This window comes from Anabrus simplex, chromosome 10 (genome assembly GCF_040414725.1).
Source record: "Anabrus simplex isolate iqAnaSimp1 chromosome 10, ASM4041472v1, whole genome shotgun sequence".
Classification (NCBI taxonomy): domain Eukaryota; kingdom Metazoa; phylum Arthropoda; class Insecta; order Orthoptera; family Tettigoniidae; genus Anabrus; species Anabrus simplex.
The window spans coordinates 38,677,094-38,701,107 of record NC_090274.1 but is presented as its reverse complement, the minus strand read 5'-3'; the positions used below and the strand labels follow the sequence as shown (position 1 = coordinate 38,701,107).

General features: G+C 40.9%; 1 protein-coding gene across 1 annotated transcript in view; it reads left to right on the top strand.

Moving 5' to 3' along the window:
- LOC136882403 (solute carrier organic anion transporter family member 74D) overlaps positions 1-24,014 on the top strand; it is a 61,151-nt gene that overhangs the window by 26,217 nt on the left and 10,920 nt on the right. Inside the window, exons 5-9 of the mRNA XM_067155031.2 lie at positions 2,872-3,003; positions 5,362-5,559; positions 11,133-11,330; positions 19,273-19,462; positions 23,675-23,822. Of these exons, the coding sequence (XP_067011132.2) occupies positions 2,872-3,003; positions 5,362-5,559; positions 11,133-11,330; positions 19,273-19,462; positions 23,675-23,822 (866 nt within the window). The remainder of the gene's footprint in view (positions 1-2,871; positions 3,004-5,361; positions 5,560-11,132; positions 11,331-19,272; positions 19,463-23,674; positions 23,823-24,014) is intronic.

Here is a 24,014-nt window from a genome sequence, read left to right as displayed (position 1 = left end):
GGAGAGATGGCGTGAGAGGACATCAGTAGACGAATAAGTTTGGATGGTGTCTTTAAAAGTAGGAAAGATCACAATGAAGATGAAGTTGGAATTCAAGAGGACAAATTGGGGCAAATATTCGTTTATAGGAAGAGGAGTTAGGGAATGGAATAACTTACTAAGGAAGATGTTCAATAAATTTCCAATTTCTTTGCAATCATTTAAGAAAAGGCTAGGAAAACAACAGATAGGGAATCTGCCACCTGGGCGACTGCCCTAAATGCAGATCAGGATTGATTGATTGATTGATTGATTGATTGAAATCCGTCCATGTGCCAATGCACGACAAGCCATATTAACAGTTGCATTCAAATCTCTGCACAACAGTCTATCAGTCCGCTTAGACATTATTGATTAAATAAATGTTGTAAATAACATCTACACAACACGTAATTTGTATTGAAAGGTTGAACTTTATAAATAACTTATCTCTGTGATCTCAGTTCAATATGGAAACAATAATGAAGCTTATGTCTTTGAAGAGCGTACTAGACAGTAACATGTTTGTTACGGAGACGTTACTGATGGAGCTGCCAAAGATTGGTTTTGGCCTGGTGCAAAAAACATCCTTTATTTGCATACCACGGCAGATGAAAGTGAACTTCGTCACTTGACAGTTGACTGGCATCAGCTGGAACAGTTTCCAAGATAGTTTCACACATTGCTCTGCAGTTGGTATAATCAAGTTCACCAAGTCTCTGCATCCACACTGTTGTTTAAGGATGGAACTACATCACTGTGTGGAAAATTCTCCTTATTGTGCAATCCGTTAGTCCCATAGCAACTGCATGCCTATGAACGAGAGTTTGAGAAGATTTTGTAACAGCTTATCTCACTGCTTGGATTCTCTGTTGTGTTCGAACATTATGGGGCCTAGCAGGTGGCTTCATTTTTAAAGTCGAACCCATTCTTTTTAAATTGGTAACCTATAATAAATTGGGTTCCCCGTCAGGAACTTTAGCATGTCGACTTATCTTGAAATGTCTGCAAAATACACATGTGTTGTGATAAAAGAGTCAGCATTTTGAAGAAAGTCTCAATCACAAACCCACGATGCTCTCCATTCCATGCCATAATAGCAACTGATATAGTAGGGCACGTGCTATGCAAGGCCATAATCCTGCCGCATGCGTCACCGCTAATGTCTGAGAAACAGCGGGGGCAAATGTGAAAGTTATGTCTGCTGCTCAGGTCTACTAATGAAAACCACAAAGTATGTGAGGTAATGGCAAACACTGCTCTTTTAAACTGTAAAATACATTTTTGAATATCTTCTAGCATTGCTTTGTCTTCTACGTTTAACATTTTTGGGAGTTATTTTTACCAGGCCCTGTGTTCGTCCTGTCTGGTATAAAAACCAAGTATCAGGTTAATTACAGACAGATAGACAATTTTGTATCTAGAGATGGTTCATACAATAAATTAATAACAAAAAGTTGATTTATTCTATTCTCTATACAAGGCTATCAGAGCAATGATGGCCTAACCAGCATTTTTAGATGAAGTACAATATTGGCTAATAATATCCCTACCGGGCGAGTTGGCCGTGCGCGTAGAGGCGCGCGGCTGTGAGCTTGCATCCGGGAGATAGTAGGTTCGAATCCCACTATCGGCAGCCCTGAAGATGGTTTTCCGTGGTTTCCCATTTTCACACCAGGCAAATGCTGGGGCTGTTCCTTAATTAAGGCCACGGCCGCTTCCTTCCAACTCCTAGGCCTTTCCCATCCCATCGTCGCCATAAGACCTATCTGTGTCGGTGCGACGTAAAGCCCTTAGCAAAAAAAAATAATATCCCTTTGTGACCTCAAATCACTGTCTACAGTGGCCAAAGCCATTCACAATGTGGTAGTATGACAACATGTTTGTGCACCAAATTCCAGTGCCATAAAGGGCTATTTTAAGCTGCTATCTCACTTCTTCTATTGCACTGATCAGTAGTGGCGATTAGTGGGGGCGAGGGGGAGCATTTGCCCCCCCCCTCCCCCCCCACACACACTCTTTTTGGAGAGGGCCGTAGACATTAGATGTTAGGCCCCTTTAAACCATCATCATCCTCATCATCATCATCATCATCATTGTCATGATCAAATTTGGGAGAAAATACTCCATTTTTATTCTATTTTAGCTGGCTGAAAGTAGGAATTATAAACAAAAGCCATTTGGACAAGCCCTGTTGTCTTATCAGATCATTCTTTTCTTTAATCATTACCAAAATTATTAGCGGAAATGCACACAGTGTCCTTCGTCCCGGCTAACCGATTTGTATAGCACCACAGCAAATAGTGGAGACTTTGCCTATGCTATGAGGAAGGATACTAAGGCTATATTTTTTTGCTAAGGTCAAAGACACTGAGGTATGATTCATCATGCGTGCATTCATCAGTCTGGCAGACTCGTTAGTGCCCGTATTTTTTTTTTAGTGTAGGCCTATAGTCAAATACTACTGTAAATGATTTTAATTGTATTTCTATTTAATAGTAATACATATGTAATATTGTTCCTTTGGTGAAAGTAGTATTGAATCAAAATCTCAAAAAACTATTATTATCGCAGTTAAGTTGACAAACTGTCAGTCCTTTACCTCTCTGTTGAAATTCGCTGAGAGAACATAAAAAAAAAAAGCCATTTTGTGGCCTCCTTTAGTTTTGATGTTTATAACTTCCCTCCCCCACTTCCGTCCACTATATCCCACAAACCCAGGTTTGTCGTCTGTATATTCCCCCCTGGCACTTTTAATTCCCAATCACCGCTACTGGCACTGATAGCCTCCATTAACTGTACAATAGTATTATTGTGCTATATAAATTTGTTATTATTGTAACTGTGCTTCAGGAGCAGTGCTGTGTGCAACTCAGCTTGGCCCAAAAGTAGGGCAGGTTCTGGCGTACTGGTGTTCAGCGCTCAGCGGTGCTTCATCTGGGAACTTGGTGTCTGGGAAAGAACTGAACGGTGCCTGGTGGCTGGGTAAGTGTAAGGTTTCCGACCATAGGATCTTTTGTATTGAAGAAAATAGGGTAGGCTTCGTACATGAGTTATGTTTTTTAGGTAAGCATCATTTTGATATAGAAAAAAAGTTCAATGTTAAAGAGAATTAAGTCACAGACTTGCTGCCTTCTGTGTTTTTATATGTCCATTAACAGCCTTGTGTTGAAAATACAGTGATGTGCATAAACGGCAAGTATAAATTTCTTCATTTGAAATAAAAAATAAATTTCTACTTGCTAAATTTGTAGTTGTTAAAAAAGGAACCAAGTTGGGAAAATGTTGCTTCTTTCTCTCCAAATTCAAGAAAGACAACTAACTAAATACATCCTGAAATTCTTAAAGATTATTCCTTGTAAAACCCTCGCGACACTTCTCAACAACATGTTATGCAATAGAGTATTTGAAGTACATCTAAATGGCAATGTAAGCAAGCCTTACGTACTAAACGATCTACCACAAGGATCAGTTCTCGCTCCACTACTCTTTAGCATCTACACGACAGATCTTCCAGCAGCTGTTTCTCGGAAGTTCATATATGCAGATGACATAGCTCTGACCACCCAGTCCAATGATTTTAAAACAGCAGAAACTGCACTCACCAAGAATCTTCACAACTTGAACAAATATTTCAGCACCTGGAGACTTAAACCTAACCTGAACAAAACTGAAGTGAGCTGCTTTCATGTAGATAGTTGAAGAGCCAACTATGTACCCCAAGTGGAATTCAAAGGCCAGCAACTAAAATATAATCCTTGCCCAAAATATCTGGGCATCACAACAGACCGGACACTGTCGTATAAACAACACCTTTTAAATACCACTGCAGAGATAAAAACAAGGAATAACATCTTGCACAAGCTCAGTGGAACTGGCTGGGGAGCAGACGCAACAGTTCTGCGAGCATCAGCCCTTGCCTTGGTCTACCCAGTTGTAGAATACTGCTGCCCTGTATGGCTTAACAGTGCACATACTGCAAAAGTTGATGTCCAGCTGAATGACTCAATCAACACCTCTGAAATGCCTGCCAGTGTTATCCAACATCCATCCCCCTCACATACGAAGAGAAGCAGCTCTGCTAAATGAATGGCAAAAATGTCACAGTGATCCTCAATTGTCCTTACATCAGGACTGCAAACTTCAGGTACGACAGAGGTTGAAATCCAGGAACCCATCATGAATGCTTGGTGAGAAGCTCATCAACTCACATTTCGATGCTGATCAAGCCTGGCATGAAGAATGGAACTCATCAAACCCCACCACCTGGGTTTAATCAATAATCCATTACAAGATATTAGAATCATTCCGTATTGACGGTTTTCACTTTACAATGGCGAAAAATGAGAGTATCCTCCTATTCAATACATCATATATTCCGTCATTAGACGGAGCAAACAAATTCAAACATGTTTCGGCTTGCTTGAGCCATCTTCAGTGAAAAAATTAGGGGGGTTGGAATAATTTACATAATATAAGTTGAAAAAATGCTAAAAAACATAATGAAAGAGCAAATGAAAAAACAAACAAAAGAGAGCCTAGACGGAAACAAAATTAGCACAAATATACAATATTTACATCAATATGCATTTGTTTTTTCATTTGCTCTTTCATTATGTTTTTTAGCATTTTTTCAACTTATATTATGTAAATTATTCCAACCCCCCTAATTTTTTCACTGAAGATGACTCAAGTGAGCCGAAACATGTTTGAATTTGTTTGCTCCGTCTAATGACAGAATATATGATGTATTGAATAGGAGGATACTCTCATTTTTCGCCATTGTAAAGTCAATAATCCATGCAGAACTCCGCCTGGTTTCAACTTACCGAGAAAGGAATGGAGACTTTTAAAGAGATCAAGACAAATCATTGAAGATGTAAATTCTGGCTCTTCAAATGGGGAAAAACTATGAGTCCACTGTGTGACTGTGATAACGTGCCTCAGACCATCCAGCACGTCGCTATGGAGTGTCCAAAAAGAAGGTTCCATCGATCTATCCAGGAAATACATAGTGCCACTGAAGAAGTAGTGACCTGGCTGCGTACACTGGACATTGTATTTTAACAAACCAAATATTACTTTCAGTTTGACATGTAAATATTTTATATGAGGTTGTTGTATGTTTCCTGCGTATCCTTATTTTTGCCATACGAAATAAATAAATCCTTTTGGAACAGTATTATTATAGTGAGTAATGTTTATACAGGACAGTAACAAATCTTTACAATTAAGCAAGAAAAGGATTTATTTAAAAATTATCTCAATACAGGAAAATATGATTTAGTAAATTTTAGCAGTGACTAATTCAAATGCTCTCTGCTTCCTTCTTGTATGTTTCAGGCTGGCCGGTCTTGTCTTCCCTCATGATGATCACAGCATTCTTCACTGCAATGTTCCCGCAGCGTTTGCCCTCCATGGCTGTTAAGGAGGCAGCTGCTTCTATCCTGGATCTGGCTCGAACTCACACCTCGATACCTGAACAAAGCCACGTTCACATTTCAGAACAGAGAGAGTATATAATGGACCCGCCTAGCCTAGGTGAGAGGCTTTTGTTTAAGGCTCTGTAATAATTTACCTGATGAATTTGAAAGAAAAGGAAAATGGAAGAGGCATAAAGAATACAGATGAGGAAAGACTAGAGAAAACATATAGCAGTTCAGGCTTTCACAGCCGGCGTTACAAATCATGTCAGTGTTTTCCGGGTTTGTAAGCTATGGTCGAGGAGGATGTGATCGTCCCGATGTTTCACCAAAGACTTCATTCGGCATTATCAATGCTGGCAACCAGGAATGAGTTAGCTAGAAAATTTATAATGTCCAATAATGGACCATTTATATTGGTATTATAAATTTACTCATTCGGGACAGATATTTCATGTTCCCTATGGGAATCAGTATCTATATTATCTATATCATTATCAAGGGTTCCGATTGACTTTGATAGCAGCGAAGCTCATAGTGGATTGAAGTGGTATTGTAATTCCGCCTCATTATATAGTGCAGGCTATGGTGCGCTGCACGCCTATTGGCCTGCCATGTTGGAGGGGCAGTTGCTGACTGGCTGTTCTCCGGCCGATGTTTGAAGCATTAAGGAGCCCGATGTACCCAATCTGCTTTAGCGGAGACAGGCTACTGATCACTCGTTGCTTTTTCTGATCTGCTGCGGCCATCGTGTCCTCCAGGATTTAAGGCTTTCCGGACTGGAAACCAGGCTTTGTTTACCCGTTCAGATTCCTTCTTACAGTTGAAGCTGTTGGAGTGCTCGAGGATTTCAGTGGCTTCCCTTTGTAGCTTTGACAGTACTTTGGTGTCGCTGTACTGTATGTCATGGCCTGCTAGCAGCGAGTGTTCAGAGACTGATGATCTTCAGTGTTCGCCCTAGGACCTTTTTAATGGGGGCACCGCAGTGCTGTTTTTACAGGCAGCCCAACTAACATAACCTAGATGTGTGCTAGTTACATAGTATTAATATATATATTTGAGTCTTTGGGTACTCCAAAGTAAAACTACGGTAATCAAATTTATTTAAATGATAAATCTTCATTATTATCAGTATTATTGCATCAGTTAGATTGGAGTTTAAGTGTTTAGCTTGACTATCACGTAGTGTTGTGTGCGAGCGGTGTCTGGAGTAGCTTGGAATCACGTGTGAGCACTCGATTCCGCATGCCGCTTCAAACCCGTATGGCACCCCATAACAACCGAGTGGTAAGCCCCAGTGTTACATGATTATGAACGAGATGTGGAACACTAGAAGTTTGAAATACTCTGTTATGCCTTCTTCGTGATAATAACACTAAAATCGTTCAGTTATACAGTTGAAGTTTACTACCTGATATTATTGAAATTTTATTTTTTACGTAGTTTACCCCGCCCGGCTACTCATTCCTGCCACCCGGTCAACAAACATTTCTGGGGAGAACACTGACCTTTCTGCTTATCCCAGCTGGCTGTGCTTGTTGTGCTCCTTCAGTCTTGTGGCGAATCTGCGTTTTTTTAGTGCCTATATATACCTGGCCGCAGCTGCATGGTATCTTGTAGACACCTGCTGTGGAGAGAGCGTAGTGATTGTCTTTAGTAGACCTTAGGAAAACAGGACAGATCCAAAAGGAGAGAAGGATCTGAATAGGTCAATATAATTAATGCAAAGGAACAAACAAGTGTCAAAAATCAATTCATTTATAGATTGTCCCTTTGTTTATCTGGCTTTCTTCTTATTTGCTTATCCTACTGAACATTTGTCAATATGAGCGCACAGTGAGTGTTGAATTCTGTGCTTGTGAAGAAACTGGGAAGCAGAAAGAAGCTTGTCGGGGGCTGAGAAGAGATTAACATAGAAAAACTAGGGTTCGTGAAGAGGTAACGTACTAAAGGCAGCAGTGTACGAAGATGTGGGATAGTCCTTATTCCTCAGTGTTTTCTTGTTCATCCTTTTCTCCTCTTGTTCCTCCCTCTTTCCACATCGACCTGTCACTGTGTTTATTCTATTATGTGTTCTTTTTCATATTTCTTCTCTATTATGCATTTTGATTTGACCCTTTGCATTAATTATTAATACTCTTGTTTCTTCTTCTTCAAAGCAAACATCTTGGTGGAAAGATGAAGTGAGAGCAGCTTGTAAATGTAAAAAGAAGGCTCATCAGAAATGGCTGCAAACAAGAGCTGATGCAGATAGGGAATTGTTCGTAGATGAAAGAAACAGAGCGAAATAAATAGTTGTTGAATCCAAAAAGAAGCTGTGGAAAGACTAGGTCAAGCAGCAGGGAAACATTTCTGGACAGTAATAAAGAATATTAGGAAGGGAGGGAAAAAGGAAATGAACAGTGTTGAGGGTAATTCAGGTAAACTCATAATAGATCCCAGGGAATCACTGGACAGGTGGAGGGAATATTTGGAAAATCTTCTCAATGTAAAAGGAAATCATCCTGGAGGTGTTGCAAACAGCCAAGCTCATGGGGAGGAGGAAAATGAAGTTGGTGAAATTACACTTGGGGAAGTGGAAAGGATGGTAAATAAACTCCATTGTCATAAAGCAGCAGGAATAGATGAAATTAGACCAGAAATGGTGAAGTATAGAGGGAAGACAGGGATGAAATGGCTTCATAGAGTAGTAAGATTAGCATGGAGTGTTGGTAAGGTACCTTCAGATTGGACAAAAGCAGTAATTGCACCTATCTATAAGCAAGAGAACAGGAAGGATTGCAACAACTATTGAGGTATCTCATTGATTAGTATACCAGGCAAAGTATTTGCTGGCATCTTGGAAGGGAGGGTGCGATAAGTGGTTGAGAGGAAGTTGGATGAAAACCAGTGTGGTTTCAGACCACAAAGGGGCTGTCAGGATCAAATTTTCAGTTTGCGCCAGGTAATTGAAAAATGTTACGAGAGGAATAGACTGTTGTGTTTATGTTTCGTAGATCTAGAGAAAGCATATGACAGGGTACCTAGGAGAAAGATATTCGCCATACTGGTAGACTATGGAATTAAGGATAGATATTAAAATCAATGAAAGGCATTTATGTTGAAATTGGCCTGGCGTGAGAATTGATGGTAGAATGAGTTCTTGGTTCAGGGTACTTACAGGGGTTAGACAAAGCTGTTTGCTGTTCATAGTTTACATGGATCATTTGCTGAAAGGTATAAAGTGGCAGGGAGAGATTCAGTTAGATAGAAATGTAGCAAGCAGTCTGGCCTATGCTGACGACTTGGTCTTAATGGCAGGTTGTGCCAAAAGCCTGCAGTCTACTATCCTGGAACTTGAAAATAGGTGCAATGAGTATCGTGTGAAAATTAGCCTTTCGAAGACTAAATTGATATATTAAAAGTGTTTATCATTTAATTTATTGAAAACCACCTAATCAATACTTCTTAAGTCTTTAAGACTATGATACAATCATTATATTAAAGTTTAAGCATATGGTACATTGCAGGCATCATCAGCCATAAATTCTAAACTCAAGTCAGAGCTCTGAGTGGATGCTATGCTAAAACTATTCCCAAAAATTAAATTTTTTTAATCAACAATTTGCACTGATGTACAAGAACATCATGGTCATATTTGGAGTGAACTGGCCTATCACGTCTTCAAGTTCTAATGGGATGTCCTACCCATGTTCACATCAAATGGAGGTAATACAAAGATGATATAGATGTTGATTCCCATAGGGAACCTGAAATATTTGTCCCGAATGAGTACATTTATAATACCAATATAGTTGGTCCGTTATTGGACATTATAAATTTCCAGCTAACTCATTCCTGGTTGCCAGCGTTTTGCCCCCGTGTGCTAAGTTGGGCTTATCAGTTGGTACCTAGCACACCCACCAAGATGCATGGCTAGTGGTAATGAGACAAATTCTCTCATAGTGCATTGGCACTGCCGGTGGCTCCAAGTAAACTATGCAGTGGCCTCCACGGTATGCACTAGCCAGCATCTTGGTGGGTGTACAGATTTAGCAACACCACCGTGCAAAGTCCATTTGAATTCGCCAGCAAAGTGATCTGATTGATCCACTTGAACAGCTGATGAAATACAATGGTGTGAGATACTGAATTATTTCTTTCAAATTACTTATCAGAACGATCAACCCTCTAACGCTCTTATTCCAGGTTCATGTTGTTTCGCCATCCTGTATATTATTTTTTAATGTATCCATTATATTGCTTTCGGTAGAGCCTCCGTGGCTCGGACGACAGCGCATCGGCCTATCACCGCTGGATACCGTGGTTCAAATCCCGGTCACTCCACGTGAGATTTGTGCTGGACAAAGCGCAGGCCGGACAGGTTTTTCTCTGGGTACTCTGGTTTTCCCTGTCATCTTTCATTCCATCAACACTCTCCATTCTCATTTCATAGCAACTATCAGGCATTATTAAATCACTTTGTGAGTGGCGACCCCATTGTACTGATAGCTTATACATGATTCATTCATTACATCCCTGACCCGGTCAATGACTGGAAAACAGATTGTAGGTTTTCATTTTTATTGCCTTTCAGTACAGAATAATATGAAATTTAATACCTATGATTATCCATTCTAAGCTTTGGATTCGAGAGAGTGAAGTAGAGATATCTATTTTCTTATTTTGTAAACTCTTTTCTTCTTCTTCTTTCGAATAACCGATTTGGAGGGTACGATGAATCAACTTTGGTTACTTTTCATTGTGTTCCATTTCCTTTGCTTCCAAATTTCCTTTATCCTTCGAGAGTGCCATTCCTTCTCTTCTCGAGTCCACTTTCTTCTAGTTGTTGGTTTCTTCCGCTCCTGAAATGCTGCCTTTTGAACTGCTTCTCTAAAAAGTGTTCTGCTTTTGATTGTTCTTTCATTCATCTCCTAAAGGCAAGGCCTTGTCGCTGCAACCACATTTGTCTCCTCTGCTGAGCGTTTCAGGTCAACATATTTTTTCAAATTCAGCCTGTCAATCGCAGAATCCAGATACTTCTTCCTCGGCCTTCCTCTTTCCTTGTTACGCAGAACTTTTCCTTCCAGCATAGCCGTGAGTTTTTGATTGTATCTCTTTTAATTCCAGCATTTTTCACATCTTTCTCAGTTTCAATGAACCATGTGGGTTTTGATTTGTAACTATTCAGAAGGTTGAAGATGCGCTTGGTTAGTCTGTTGTCATCCATTCTGTGAACATGTCCAAAAAATTGTAGTCTTCTTTTCCTCATTACGTCAGTTAGTTTTTCAATTATCAAATATAGCTCTTTGTTTGGTGTTAACCTGTATTCTGCATTTAATATATCGTTTAGCTCCCAGTATTTTTCTCAAAATTCTTCTTTTAAACTTCTCTAGTTTTTCAAGATCTCCAGTTCTAATACCAGTATAAATTTACTCATTCGGAACAAATATTTCAGGTTCCCTATGGAAATCAACATCTGTACCATCTCCAGTTCTTGTTAGTTAAAGTGTTTCTGCTGCATATAAATTTTCAGGTCTAACTACTGTTTGGTAGTGTCTCAATTTTGTGTTCCAGAATAAGGATTTTTTGTTATATACATTTTTTGTTATGTGAAACATTCATTCCATTTTGTGCACTCCAGTTTCTATAGCTGTTTTTTTCTTTTGTGTCTCGTTTATTTGCTTTAATAATTTTTTTTGGTTCATTCAGGTTTCTGTGACACTGTGAAGAGGCTCATATCCAACCGAATGATAATGTCCAACATCATGGCCATGATTTGCATGCACACCGCCATGCTAAATTTTAGCAGTTATGAGGATAGTTACCTGGAATCAGTTTACTATATCCCAAAGCCAGAATATGCTGGAGGTGTGTTCAAAGATCAGTGGATATCCAGAATTACAACAGGTAAATATCTTACTTTCGTAAACTAAAATTACCATCGTGAAGCATGACAGAATTCCCCGTGGGAGGGGGACACAGATGTGGAATGCACCCGCTGTATACCCTGCCTGTCATAAGAGGCAACTAAAAGGGGTGACCAAGGGATGATGACATTAGAACCATGAGAACACTTGTGATTAGTACCATTATGTGCAAAACACCATGGGTCAACATTTCTTGAGACTAGTACCACCTTGCGAGGAAAGCCACGGGTCTACATTGGATAGGAGCAGTACCATTATGTGAGATACACTACGGGTCTGGGCGTTGTTTGTGATAATGGTCATCTTGTGTATTCCACCAGTAAGTTCCACTGTGTTCAGAATGGGTCTGTGTTAATTATGCGTAGTACCAGTTTATGAGGAACACCATGGGTCTGCATTGCCTGAGAGTAGTAGTACCATTATGTGAGGAACACCATGGGTCTGTGTTGCCTGAGAGTAGTAGTACCATTATGTGAGGAACACCATGGGTCTGCGTTGCCTGAGAGTAGTAGTACCATTATGTGAGGAACACCAAGGGTCTGTGTTGCCTGAGAGTAGTAGTACCATTATGTGAGGAACACCATGGGTCTGCGTTGCCTGAGAGTAATAGTACCATTATGTGAGGAACACCATGGGTCTGTGTTGCCTGAGGTAGTAGTACCATTATGTGAGGAACACCATGGGTCTGCGTTGCCTGAGAGTAATAGTACCATTATGTGAGGAACACCATGGGTCTGCGTTGCCTGAGGTAGTAGTACCATTATGTGAGGAACACCATGGGTCTGCGTTGCCTGAGAGTAGTAGTACCATTATGTGAGGAACACCATGGGTCTGCGTTGCCTGAGGTAGTAGTACCATTATGTGAGGAACACCATGTGTCTGCATTGCCTGAGAGTAGTAGTACCATTATGTGAGAAACACCATGGGCCTGCATTGCCTGAGAGTAGTAGTACCACTATGTGAGGAACACCATGGGTCTCCATTGCCTGAGAGTAGTAGTACCATTATGTGAGGAACACCATGGGTCTCCATTGCCTGAGAGTAGTAGTACCACCATTATGTGAGGAACACCATGGGTCTGCGTTGCCTGAGAGTAGTAGTACCATTATGTGAGGAACACCATGGGTCTGTGTTGCCTGAGAATAGTAGTACCATTATGTGAGGAACACCATGGGTCTGCGTTGCCTGAGAGTAGTAGTACTATTATGTGAGGAACACCATGAGTTTGTGTTGCCTGTGGGCCTTGCCATAATGTGATACACTGTGGGTCTACATTGCCTATGATTAGTACTACTATGTTAGCAACACCATAAGTATACCATGTGGCCTGTGATTAGTTTCACTCATGAGGAACACCACGGGAATACCTGCGCCTGTGATTAGTCCTACTATGTGAGGAACACCATGGGTCTGCATTCCTTGTGAGTAGTACCCTTATGTGTGAGACATCATCGCTTTGTGTTACCTGTGAGTCATGCCACTGTGTGTGACATACCATGGGCCTACATTACCTGTGATTAGTACCATTGTGAGGGGCGTGTGACCTGGATTTTGGACCCCTTTAAATAATGAGTATCATCCCAGTAATTACGGCATTGTGAATTTGATCCACTGACTTTTTAGTTTCACAATAATTTTTTCATCATCATTCGTTTTAGAGTCTAGTCGGTGAATACATTTTGAAGTTTTAATATTAATTTCATTGCACCTTGTACCATTAGGGGTCGATAACCTAGCTGTTAGGCCCCTTTAAACAACAAATATCATCAAGCATGACAGTGGTATTTGTCCAATTGGTAATATATCGTGATGTAAGTAGTACACTCATTAAGTCTGTGGACTGACCATATTGTTGTCACTGTGGTGCAAGACAACATATAGGCAGAGTTTAGAAGGTGAATGAATGAATGAAACGAAAACCTACAACCTGTTTTCTAGTCATTGACCGGGTCAGGGATGTAATGAATGAATCATATAGGCTATTAGTACAATGGGGTCACCACTCCCAAAGTGATAGATGCTATGAAATGAGAATGGAGAGTGTTGCTGGAATGAAAGATGACAGGGAAAACCGGAGTACCTGGAGAAAAGCCTGTCCCGCCTCCGCTTTGTCCAGCACAAATCTCACATGGAGTGACTGGGATTCGAACCACAGTATCCAGCGGTGAGAGGGTGACGCGCTGCCGTCTGAGCCAGGGAGGATCCAGTATAGAAGATAACTGAGCAAAATTAATAGAATTACTTGTAACAATTACATTTTTAGTAATTTACTTCTTGAAATATTATTGTAATCTTTGATTGACTAATGCCGTCAATGTTTAATCGTAGGATTTAGATGTTGTTCCCTATCATTCTTGTCATGAGACCTGTTGTATGTCCGGCGCTCCCTTCTCGCTCCGCCAGCCAGCTACACGCGCGCCAAGTGTCATTCTTCTAGCCTCGACGCGCAGCCCTCAGTGCGCGTGCCTGAACAGTCGTGTGTGTACTATAAAGAGGAACTCCCAGCCTGTCCAGATGCCCACTTGCCCCGGTGTCCAGCTCCAGAATACACCCTACGTCGAGCACGGAGGCTACTCCTCTTGAAAATGTGCTTCGACCAGGTGGACTGAATTTCTGGCAGTAGGAGGTCTCACCTCTGGTCACCGCTCCTCTTCCGCTGCCCATATCCAGTCATACTATTACATACCGTTATATTTCCCTAATTAATGCAAGCTCCCTTGGTTTCGCCAAGTAAGAATTCTTCCAACATTGAACTTGCCTTTATGAACTCAACAAGGAAGGACTTTCCAAAACATTTATGTCAGTACTTCTGATAGTTTTCGACTATCGACTTTTCATATAAAGGACTATCTTTTCGAGATAGAGGTGGATGTAAATACTGTAAACTTGTATATAGTGTACAAAAGATAGACTCTTTCTCAAGATTCCTAATTCATTTGCTTCAAGTTAAATTTCATTTTTATTTGTGTAAATAGTGTATTTTGCATTTGAAGCGAATAATAAAGTTGTGTTTTGTAAATCTCAACCTTGGTTACAACAGGACCCTAAAAAGAGCCTTTCAATTTAGAAGAACTGTGCATGTCTCGTATTGCCAGATCAGCAGTAGATAGTCTGGCAGTCAGTATGTTGTTGCTCGCTTTGCATCACCCAGGGGACACGTGCAGGGCAATTCCTGTGGATGTGAGCAACAGTGGTGTAATCAGACACCCTTCCACTTACTGGCTTCTTGTCTTCAGCCACAATATGCCACCTCACCTGTGGAGAACAGTTGCTCTTGTCAGACAATATGACAGGATCAGGATTCATCTGGACCTTCCCATTCTCAACGAATCCTAGACCTTCAGGGAGGCAGGCTGAAGTGCATACATCCACCTATTGTGTATGCCCAGGAACTAACTGAGAACCACTTTAATCCGTTCAGTGAACGGAAAAGGGAGTGGACTACCAATACCGACCATCTGCTTTGGCCTCTGCTCAGCAAAGACAGCCCTGTTCCAGTACTTCATCTCTCAAGGAGGACGTTGTCCGCTATAAATAGGATTCTCAAAAATACTGGAATTTGCACAGATAGTGCAAAATTCTATCTCACAGTGTGACTGTATTGCTCCTTTCCAGTCTATACAATGTATCACACTTGAATGCAGACTGTGGGCGTACGAAGGTGATCCATTGGACTTTCTTCAGGCCACACCTTCTGTGAAACAGTGGCCTCCAGAATATAGATATGTTGTTGTTTCTTGTCATGTGTATTTATGTATAATTGTATATCATGGTTTTTGTCACCTCTAGGCGAGTTGGTTGTGCAGTTAGGGGCGCGCAGCTGTGAGCTTGCATTCGAGAGATAATGGGTTGGAACCCCACTGTCGGCAGCCCTGAAGATGGTTTTCTGTAGTTTCCCATTTTCACACCAGGCATATACTGGGGCTGTACCTTAATTAAGGCCACAGCCACTTCTTTTCCACTCCTAGGCCTTTCCTATCCCATTTGTGTAGAAGTGACGTTAAGCCAATTGTAAAAACAAAACCATTCTTTTGTCGTCTTTCAATCAGTATTTTAGTTCTACATGTAAAAGTCATACAGTAAATAAATAAATGAAAGGGAGCATTTCAGGAGCAGAAGAAACCAACAACTAGAAGAAAGTGGACTCAAGAAGAGAAGGAACTACACTCTTGAAGGATGAAGCAAGTTTGGAAGCAAAGAAAATCGAACACAATGAAAAGTAACCAAAGTTGATTCATCGTATTCAAAAGGGTTATTCAAAAGAAGGAGAAGAAGAAGAAATAAATAAATGTAATCATTACATTCTAGTAATTGAAATACATCACATGGAAATAGAAAAGGCAAAAAAACAAATGATCATGAACATAACTTTTTCAGACCTACTACAGCAGAATAGCCTCCGTGGCTCAGGCGGCAGTGCGCCGACCTCTCACCGCTGGGTTCCGTGGCTCAAATCCCGGTCACTCCATGAGAGATTTGTGCTGGACAAAGCAGAGGCGGAACAGGTTTTTCTCCGGGTACTCTGGTTTTCCTTGTCATCTTTCATTCCAGCAACACTCCAATATCATTTCATCTGTCAGTCATTAATCATTGCCCCAGAGAAGTGCGACAGGCTTCGGCAGCTGGAACAATTTCTATCCTCGCTGCTAGATGGGGGCTTCATTCTTTCCATTCTTGACCCGATCGAATAACTGGAAACAGGCTATGGATTTTCATTACAGCAGAACTAGTAGCTTTACCAGTGCTGGATAAAATACTTTCTATCACCACTGATCTGCATTTAGGGCAGTTGCCCAGGTGGCAGATTCCATATCTGTTGTTTTCCTAGCCTTTCCGTAAATGATTGCAAAGAAATTACAAATTTATTGAACATCTTCCTTGATAAGTTATTCCAATTGCTACCTCCCCTTCCTATAGAAAAATATTTGCCCCTATTTGTCCTCTTGAATTCCAACTTTATCTTCATCTCCTTTCTCCCAAGTCTTCCCAGCCCAAACTTTGCAACATTTGTGTAACGCTACTCTTTTTTTTGGAAATCACCCAGAACAAATGGAGCTGCTTTTCTTTGGATATTTTCCGGTTCTGGAGAGGGAATACAAGACTCTGGTAAGACCCTAACTAGAGTATGGTTCCATTGTATGGGACCCTCTCCATACTCACCATACTCTTACTTTTCCAATACTTCCAAAGACTTCACAATTCTACCAATGATATTGTTAAAATTAAACACAAGTAAACCTTCAAGTGCTCCCATAGGGCATCTCTTCAATAAATGAAAAAAGGTCAAGCCTAGCCATGAACATTTTAAGAAGCAATGTTTTATTAATAAATAGCAAATTATAAGAATGCTAGAAACATTAACTAAAATAAAAAAATATGTTAAAAGATAATTTTGAAAGTTCCAGGCTATCACGTTTGGTCTTACCTAGTAATGAGAGCATTACCCTGTCTTTGTGCCATGAAAAAAAAATTAAACGACAATGAAATCCATGCACATATCGCTTTGCTTACAAAAGCAGAAAGAAAGAAATTGCATGGTGTGTGTTCAGGTGAGAATGGCGGGTGTGAAAAAACAATGTCCTGTTCCTCTTTGATGAATGCAGATTGATTTACAGAGGCGTTTTCATGTAGAAATAGCCAGTTCTTTCTATACCACAGCTTGGGATGCTTATGACAAACTGAATAGCGATTATGAGTGATTTCCTTGCAGCTGTTCTCATTTATCTCCCGAATGCAAGCTCACAGCTACTTGACCCAATCTGCATGGTGTTTAGGGGTTGTAGTAAGGATCTAAAGCAAAGGGCTTATAAGTCACTGGTAAGACCCTAATTAGAGTATGATTCTAGTGTGTGGGACCCTCACTAGGAATACTTTATTCAAGAACGGGAAAAGATACAAAGGAGAGTAGCGCGATTTGTTCTGGATATTTCCAACAAAAGAGTGGTGTTATGAAAATGCTGCAAGCTTTGGGTTGGGAAGACATGGGGATAAATAGACAAGCTGCTTGACTAAGTGGTGTGTATAATTTGCATAAAATTTTATTTTTGTTTTCCACCTATTCAATACATAATTGTTTTTTGTCGCTAGAAAATTATTTTACTACATTACTACATTAACAGAATGTTTAAATACCTGGGGAGTGAATTAATGGAGAATGCTCGACTGGATGCTGAGATTAGTAAAAGGATTCAAGCTGGAAGTTGTTTCTATCATAGTGTAAGAAATATGTTATGGGACAAAGATGTGCCAATGGAAGCAAAGGATACTATGTACAAGATGTATTACGTACCCATAACAACTTACGGAGCAGAAACTTGGACAATGACAAAGAAGGATGAGAGTCGAATACAGGCAGCCGAAATGAAATTCTTGAGGAGTATGATACAGAAGAGTAGAAGAGACAAAATAAGGAATGAGAAAATCCGGGAAGAAATTGGAGTGGAAAAAATGAATGATAGAATAGAGAAGAGCCGACTAAGATGGTTTGGGCACGTAAAGCGAATGAGCGATGAAAGAATGCCAAAAAAGGTGATGGAAATGCAAATCCAAGGAAGGAGGGGCCGTGGACGACCACGATTGAGATGGAAGGATACCATCCAACGCAGCATTGTAGAAAGAAACCTGGACTGGGACACAGTGTTGGAGGAGGAGTGGTGGAAAGACCGAAGAAAGTGGAGAGGAACCATATTTGCCCCTACCCGGCTACAGCTGGATAAAGGGAAATGATGATGATGATGATGATGAGTAAGGATGGAAAGGAGAGGGCATTTAAGTCACTGGTAAGACCCCAATTAGAGTATGGTTCTAGTGTGTGGGACCCTCACTAGGAATACTTTATTCAAGAACTGGAGAAGATACAAAGGAGAGCAGCACGATTTGTTCTGGGTATTTCCAACAAAAGAGTGGTGTTATGAAATTGATGCAAACTTTGGGCTGGGAAGACATGGGAATAAAGAGACAAGCTGCTCGACTAAGTGGTGTGTAGATGTTGATTCCCATAGGGAACCTGAAATATTTGTCCTGAATGAGCAAATTTATAATACCAATATAAATGGTCCATTATTGGACATTATAAATTTTCCAGCAAACTCATTTCTGGATGCCAGTGTTTTGCCCAGTGTGCTAAGTTGGGCTCATCAGTTGGTAAATAGCACACTTACCAAGACGCATGGCTAGTGCATACCGTGGAGGCCACTGCGTAGGCTACTTGGAGACCACCGGCAGTGGGATCAACATCTTTATCATGTGATGGCCAGGCAGGCATCAATTTTTGGTAATGAGACAAAGTCTTTCATAGTGCATTGGCACTGCCGGTGGCTCCAAGTAGCCTACGCAGTGGCCTCCGCGGTATGCACTAGCCATGCATCTTGGTAAGTGTGCTATTTACCAACTGATGAGCCCAACTTAGCACACTGGGGTGAAACGCCGGCAACCAGGAATGAGTTAGCTGGAAAATTTATCATGTCCAATAACGGACCATTTATATTGGTATTATAAGTGGTGTGTTTCGAACTGTCAGCAAAGAGAGATGACGTGGAATAACATTACTAGACAAATAAGCTTGAATGGAGCTTGATAAGAGTTGAAAACATAATATGATGATAAAGTTGGAATTCAAGAGAACAAATATTTGTTTAGAGGAAGAAGAATTAGAGATTGCGATAATTTACCGAGGGGAATGTTCAATAAATTTCCAACTTCTTTGAAATCATTTAAGAAAAGACTAATTAAAGAACTGATAAGGAATTTGCCATCTGCAGATCAGTAGTGATTGATTGATTGATTGATTGATTGATTGATTGATTGATTGATTGATTGATTCATTGATTAGAATAGAATACATTATTGGTACATAAAAACTTGTGCAAAGTCTTCACCCTGAAATGTATAACAAAGAATGAAATTTGAACTGTTCATTACAGGGTTTTTGAAGCCTCCCATAGTCGGTATGACTCTCCTTCTCTCTGGTCTGATCATCTCAAGAAGCCAACCTCGACCTCGTGTCCTTGCGCTGTGGAACGTTCTCATAGCTGCCGTGGCAGCCATCATCTTCTTGATATACATCTCGCTGGACTGCCCTCTGCTTCAAGTCTACGGGTATGAAGAGAAGAGGTAATGTTACATTCTGATATTTTGCGAGAATATGTTTAAATTAGTTACAAGGCTAGAAACATTAATTCTTACTGCTAATAAAGAACATTGATCATTTACTGAAAAGTTAAACATTGTTATTTTTGGTATTCAGATCCCTAATTATCATAATATTATCTTCTCATATTTGATCTTCCAGATCTTCCAGGAACTCTGTTTTCTCATCATCACTGCATCCTTGCTGAGGGGCATAAACTTGGAGTAGTGTAAAACTATTCTTCCCTAAGTTTACTCTGGCTTTCATTATTCTGTCATTTACGAAGGTAACATCTGTGAGAGGTGTGATATTTTCATGGAGTACCAAACCTACTCCTTCTCATCCTTCCTTTATATTACCTAGCCTATATCATCTGTAACCTCCTCTCAACAATTTTGAATCATCTCACTAAATAAATTTCGTGTGGCTATTTCTAGCCGAGTGCAGCCATTGTAAGGCAGACCTTCCGATGAGGGTGGGCGGCATCTGCCGTGTGTAGGTAACTGCGTATTATTGTGGTGGAGAATAGTGTTGTGTGTGGTGTGTGAGTTGCAGGGATGTTGGGAACAGCACAAATACCCAGCCCCCGGGCCACTGGAATTAACCAATGAAGGTTAAAATCCCCGACTCGGCCAAGAATCGAACCCGGGATCCTCTGAACCGAAGGCCAGTACGCTGACCATTCAGCCAACGAGTCGGACAATCGTCTCACTAAATCTAGTATATAAATTTTCCTTCTTTCTATCGTATCTACAATCTCTTCACTCTTGCCTGCCTGAGTTATTTAGAGTTCCTACCGTCAGATTGTATTTGTACTTTAGTCCAGTCTGAGTATTTTATCTTTCATTGATATTACTTCTTGTATTCCTAGGATTAACTTCAAATTCAGGAGAGTCATCATTCATTCCAAGGGAACACAAAGTTTGGCCTAAATTTGGTTTATTCTTTCATGTGAGGCTTGTTCTTAGATTGAAAGCAACAACAAAAATAAAACTCTTCTGCTGACCTGCTAGGCCTAACACAATGAAGGATTTTCTTAGTCTTCAAGGATCCCTCCTCTTCCCACAAGGTTCTTTCTGTACTATCCCCAGGAGGACGGGTTGCCTCCTCCCAGTTCAACCATACTGCAACTTTCATTTTATGTCTTTGCTGCTGCTAAGGTCTTCACACGTATCCCTTTGCATTGGGCCAATGTGATATCCCTTGGGACTGGGTCCCCACCAGAACTTGGCCGCTACCGTAGCTTCGACTACAGACAAGATTTATCCATATAGACACAGATCATCTCTGACATCTCATGGATGGGGTTACAGAGACTGTCCGATGCCAGTTCCAAGGCTAGAGGTTAAAATGGCTAAGACATGTTAAGAGGATGCAGCTGACTTGAATTCTAAGGCAGTATTTTGAAAAGATCGCTCCAGGATGCAGACTGATTGGATGCCCTAGAAAAAAGTGGAAAAGTGGTTAGACCAGATTAGAGAAGACTCAAAGAAGAGAGGAGAAACATGGGATGCTGCAGAGAGAGAGAAGAAGAATATCAAGACCGTAACGACAATATTCTAAAACATTCTTACCTGGCTCACTGGAAGGAATTCCAGTTAAGTGCCTCTGTGGCTCAGGTGGCAGCTTGCCGGCCTCTCACCACTGGGTTCCATAGTTCAGATCCTGGTCACTCCCTGTCAGATTTGTGCTGGACGAAGCGGAGACAGGACAGTTTTTTCTCCAGGTTCTCCGGTTTCCCTGTCCTCGTTCATTCCATCAACACTCTCCAATATCATTTAATTTCTGTCAGCTATTAATCATTGCCCCAGAGGAGTGTGACAGGCTTTGGCAGCCAGCAGAATTCCTATCCTCACCGCAAGATGGGGGCTTCATTCATTCCATTCCTGACCCGGTTGAAAGTGGAAACAGGCTGTGGGTTTACATTTCAGTCAGTTAATATTTCTCTCTGTGTCAAATATCATGGGATATTTTCTTATAACCAACAGGTCTCCCGTAAGTCCAGCATATATTAACAGCTACCATTGTTATTACCTTAACTTTGTGTGGCTCCTTGGCTGAATGTTCAGCCAGTTTTCTTCCAACTTGTATGTTATTTTACATGTGCTTCTTCAGCAGTCCGAAGAGGTGGAAATCACTGGGCGCTGTAGCAAGGATGGTCCCGTAACTCCTACCAGAAGCGTCGTAACAGTTCACTAGCAATATTCACTGTCTCTCTCCTGGTGAGGAAATCAACCAGAAACATGCCCTTGTACTTCCAAAAGACTGCAGCTTATGATCTCTGTAGGACCACGGGCAGTTTTGTCATGATTTGCGTTTTCTTCTCTTCCTCCCAGACCTCTTCATCCTCTCTCTCCTCCTCTCTGACTCTTCAGCTGATATTTTCAGTATCCTCTTCTCTTGTCTCCCCCACTGGTGCTTCTCTATCCTATTCCTGTACCGTTCTCTGTCATTGAGCTCTGGCATATTGGTTGGTGTATATTTAGTTCTCTATCCATTCCACCTCGATCTCCAACTCAGTCCAGACAACCCACTTAGTTTCCCATCTTTCCTCTCGTCTTACCCATTCTCTCTCATACTGTGCATGTCCATCCTGATCACATGTCCAGCAAATATTGCTTTTTTTAAAGTCTTATTTCTTCTGAGATCATTCTTATGTTTCGGTACAGTTCATTCCTTGATCTTCTTTCCATCTTTAAACTTCTCTTTTTGGTCTGAGTATCTTTCTCAGGTTTTTAATAATAATACTTTTATTGCAGTCAAATGGCAAGACAAAAAGAAGAAAATTATATACAAATATAAATTATGCAAGTAATTTCAAGTTTGCGCTCTGGCGCCTTGGTTTGCATAGTCTTTAATTGATTTGGTTCTTTTCCTGCACAGTTCTATGTGGTAACGTTCACATGTTTTTCTGCATAAGTTGCATTCACACGTCTCAGCTGGCTCATGGTATGATGTGTTCTTACAGATGAGATGATGAAAACCGTGTACCGCCAGTCTAGTAAACACGTGCCTCATTTCAAAATTTGATGTGGTCCATGTCCAGTCTATCACGGCCCCCACTCCATAGAACTCTTGGGGTGTTTCTTCTCCTTTTGCTTTTAAAGTTGATAGAAGATTTTCCGAGGCTTTAGTGTTGGGTAGAGTCAAAAGTGTCTTTAAATCCTCGATAAGGAATGTTTCTCTTGCGAGGAGGTAGACTAGTCTGGAGCGTGTAGTCTTTGACACTCCTAGTGCTCTTTTGATGTATAATGCTTTTACCCTTTCTAGTATGGATAGGTTTTTTTCGGTGCGATGTGACCATATAAGTTCTATCCCATACATTAGTATTGGTATTATTTTAGCTCTAAATAGCATCATTGCTGGCTTTAAGTTGAGGGTTCTAATGTAGCCTATCTCATGCATCGCCCTTGTTGCTTGCGTTGCTTTCTCAGTTATATGCTTAGTGAAACATTTAGCACTTGTTTGCAGCGTGATGCCTAGATATTTAAAATCTTTGTCCTCTTGATGGTAATTTCTGTCAATGCTGGGGCCTTTTCTCCTTGTCTAAAGACCATCATCTCAAACTCATGCTTGGAGTACCATTTCTCTATGTCATCTATAGTGTTTCGGAGTTTAATGATGTCTTTTGATCCAACCACTACATCGTCGGCGTATGCGTATGCTACTGTTCCCTCTCTTTGGGTCATTCGCATTATTTCTTCTACTGCCAGAATGAAGTCCCCGCTTCATCCTCAGGTTTTTTATCCCTTCTTTCTCCACATGCCTTTCTGTTATCATTGTCTCTTGCAGTCGCTTAAATGCGGCCAGTATCCAGTAATCGGGAGATCGTGGGTTCGAGCCCCACTGTCGGCAGCCCTGAAGATGGTTTTCCGTGGTTTCCCATTTTCACACCAGGCAAATGCCGGGGCTGTACCTTAATTAAGGCCACGGCCGCTTCCTTCCACTTCCTAGGCCTTTCTTTTCCCATCGTCGCCATAAGACATATCTGTGTCGGTGCGACGTAAAACAAAATAGCAAAAAAAAAAAAATCATTGTCTCAGCTGAGTACAGTACCGCGTTCCACACTGTTGCCTCATCTTTTTCACCCATTTTCTTCTTCTACATGTGAGGAATGTGTTCTGAAAGTTGTTGTTACACTCTGTATACAGAAAATAAGTGGATGTAGTGAAATGAAATGTTGTTCACTGTTCCAGCCTCAGGTTGAAGGAGACTTGCAATTTGAACTGCAACTGTCCGCTCAATACTCCCTTCCAGCCCATCTGTGACAGGAGTGGTATAAACACGTATTATTCCCCGTGCCACGCAGGATGTACCACTGTTCATACAGTTGATGATATTAAGGTAATTATTATAATTATATTGATATGGCCAGCTCCTTGGCTGAATGGTTAGCATGGTGGCTTTCAGTTTAGAAGGTCCACGGTTTGACTCTTGGCCATGCTGGGGATTTTGATCATATCTGGTTAAGTCTCCAGTTTGGAGTCTCCATGTTTATGTTTGTCTAATACACACTTCATCCCGTGCACACAATGC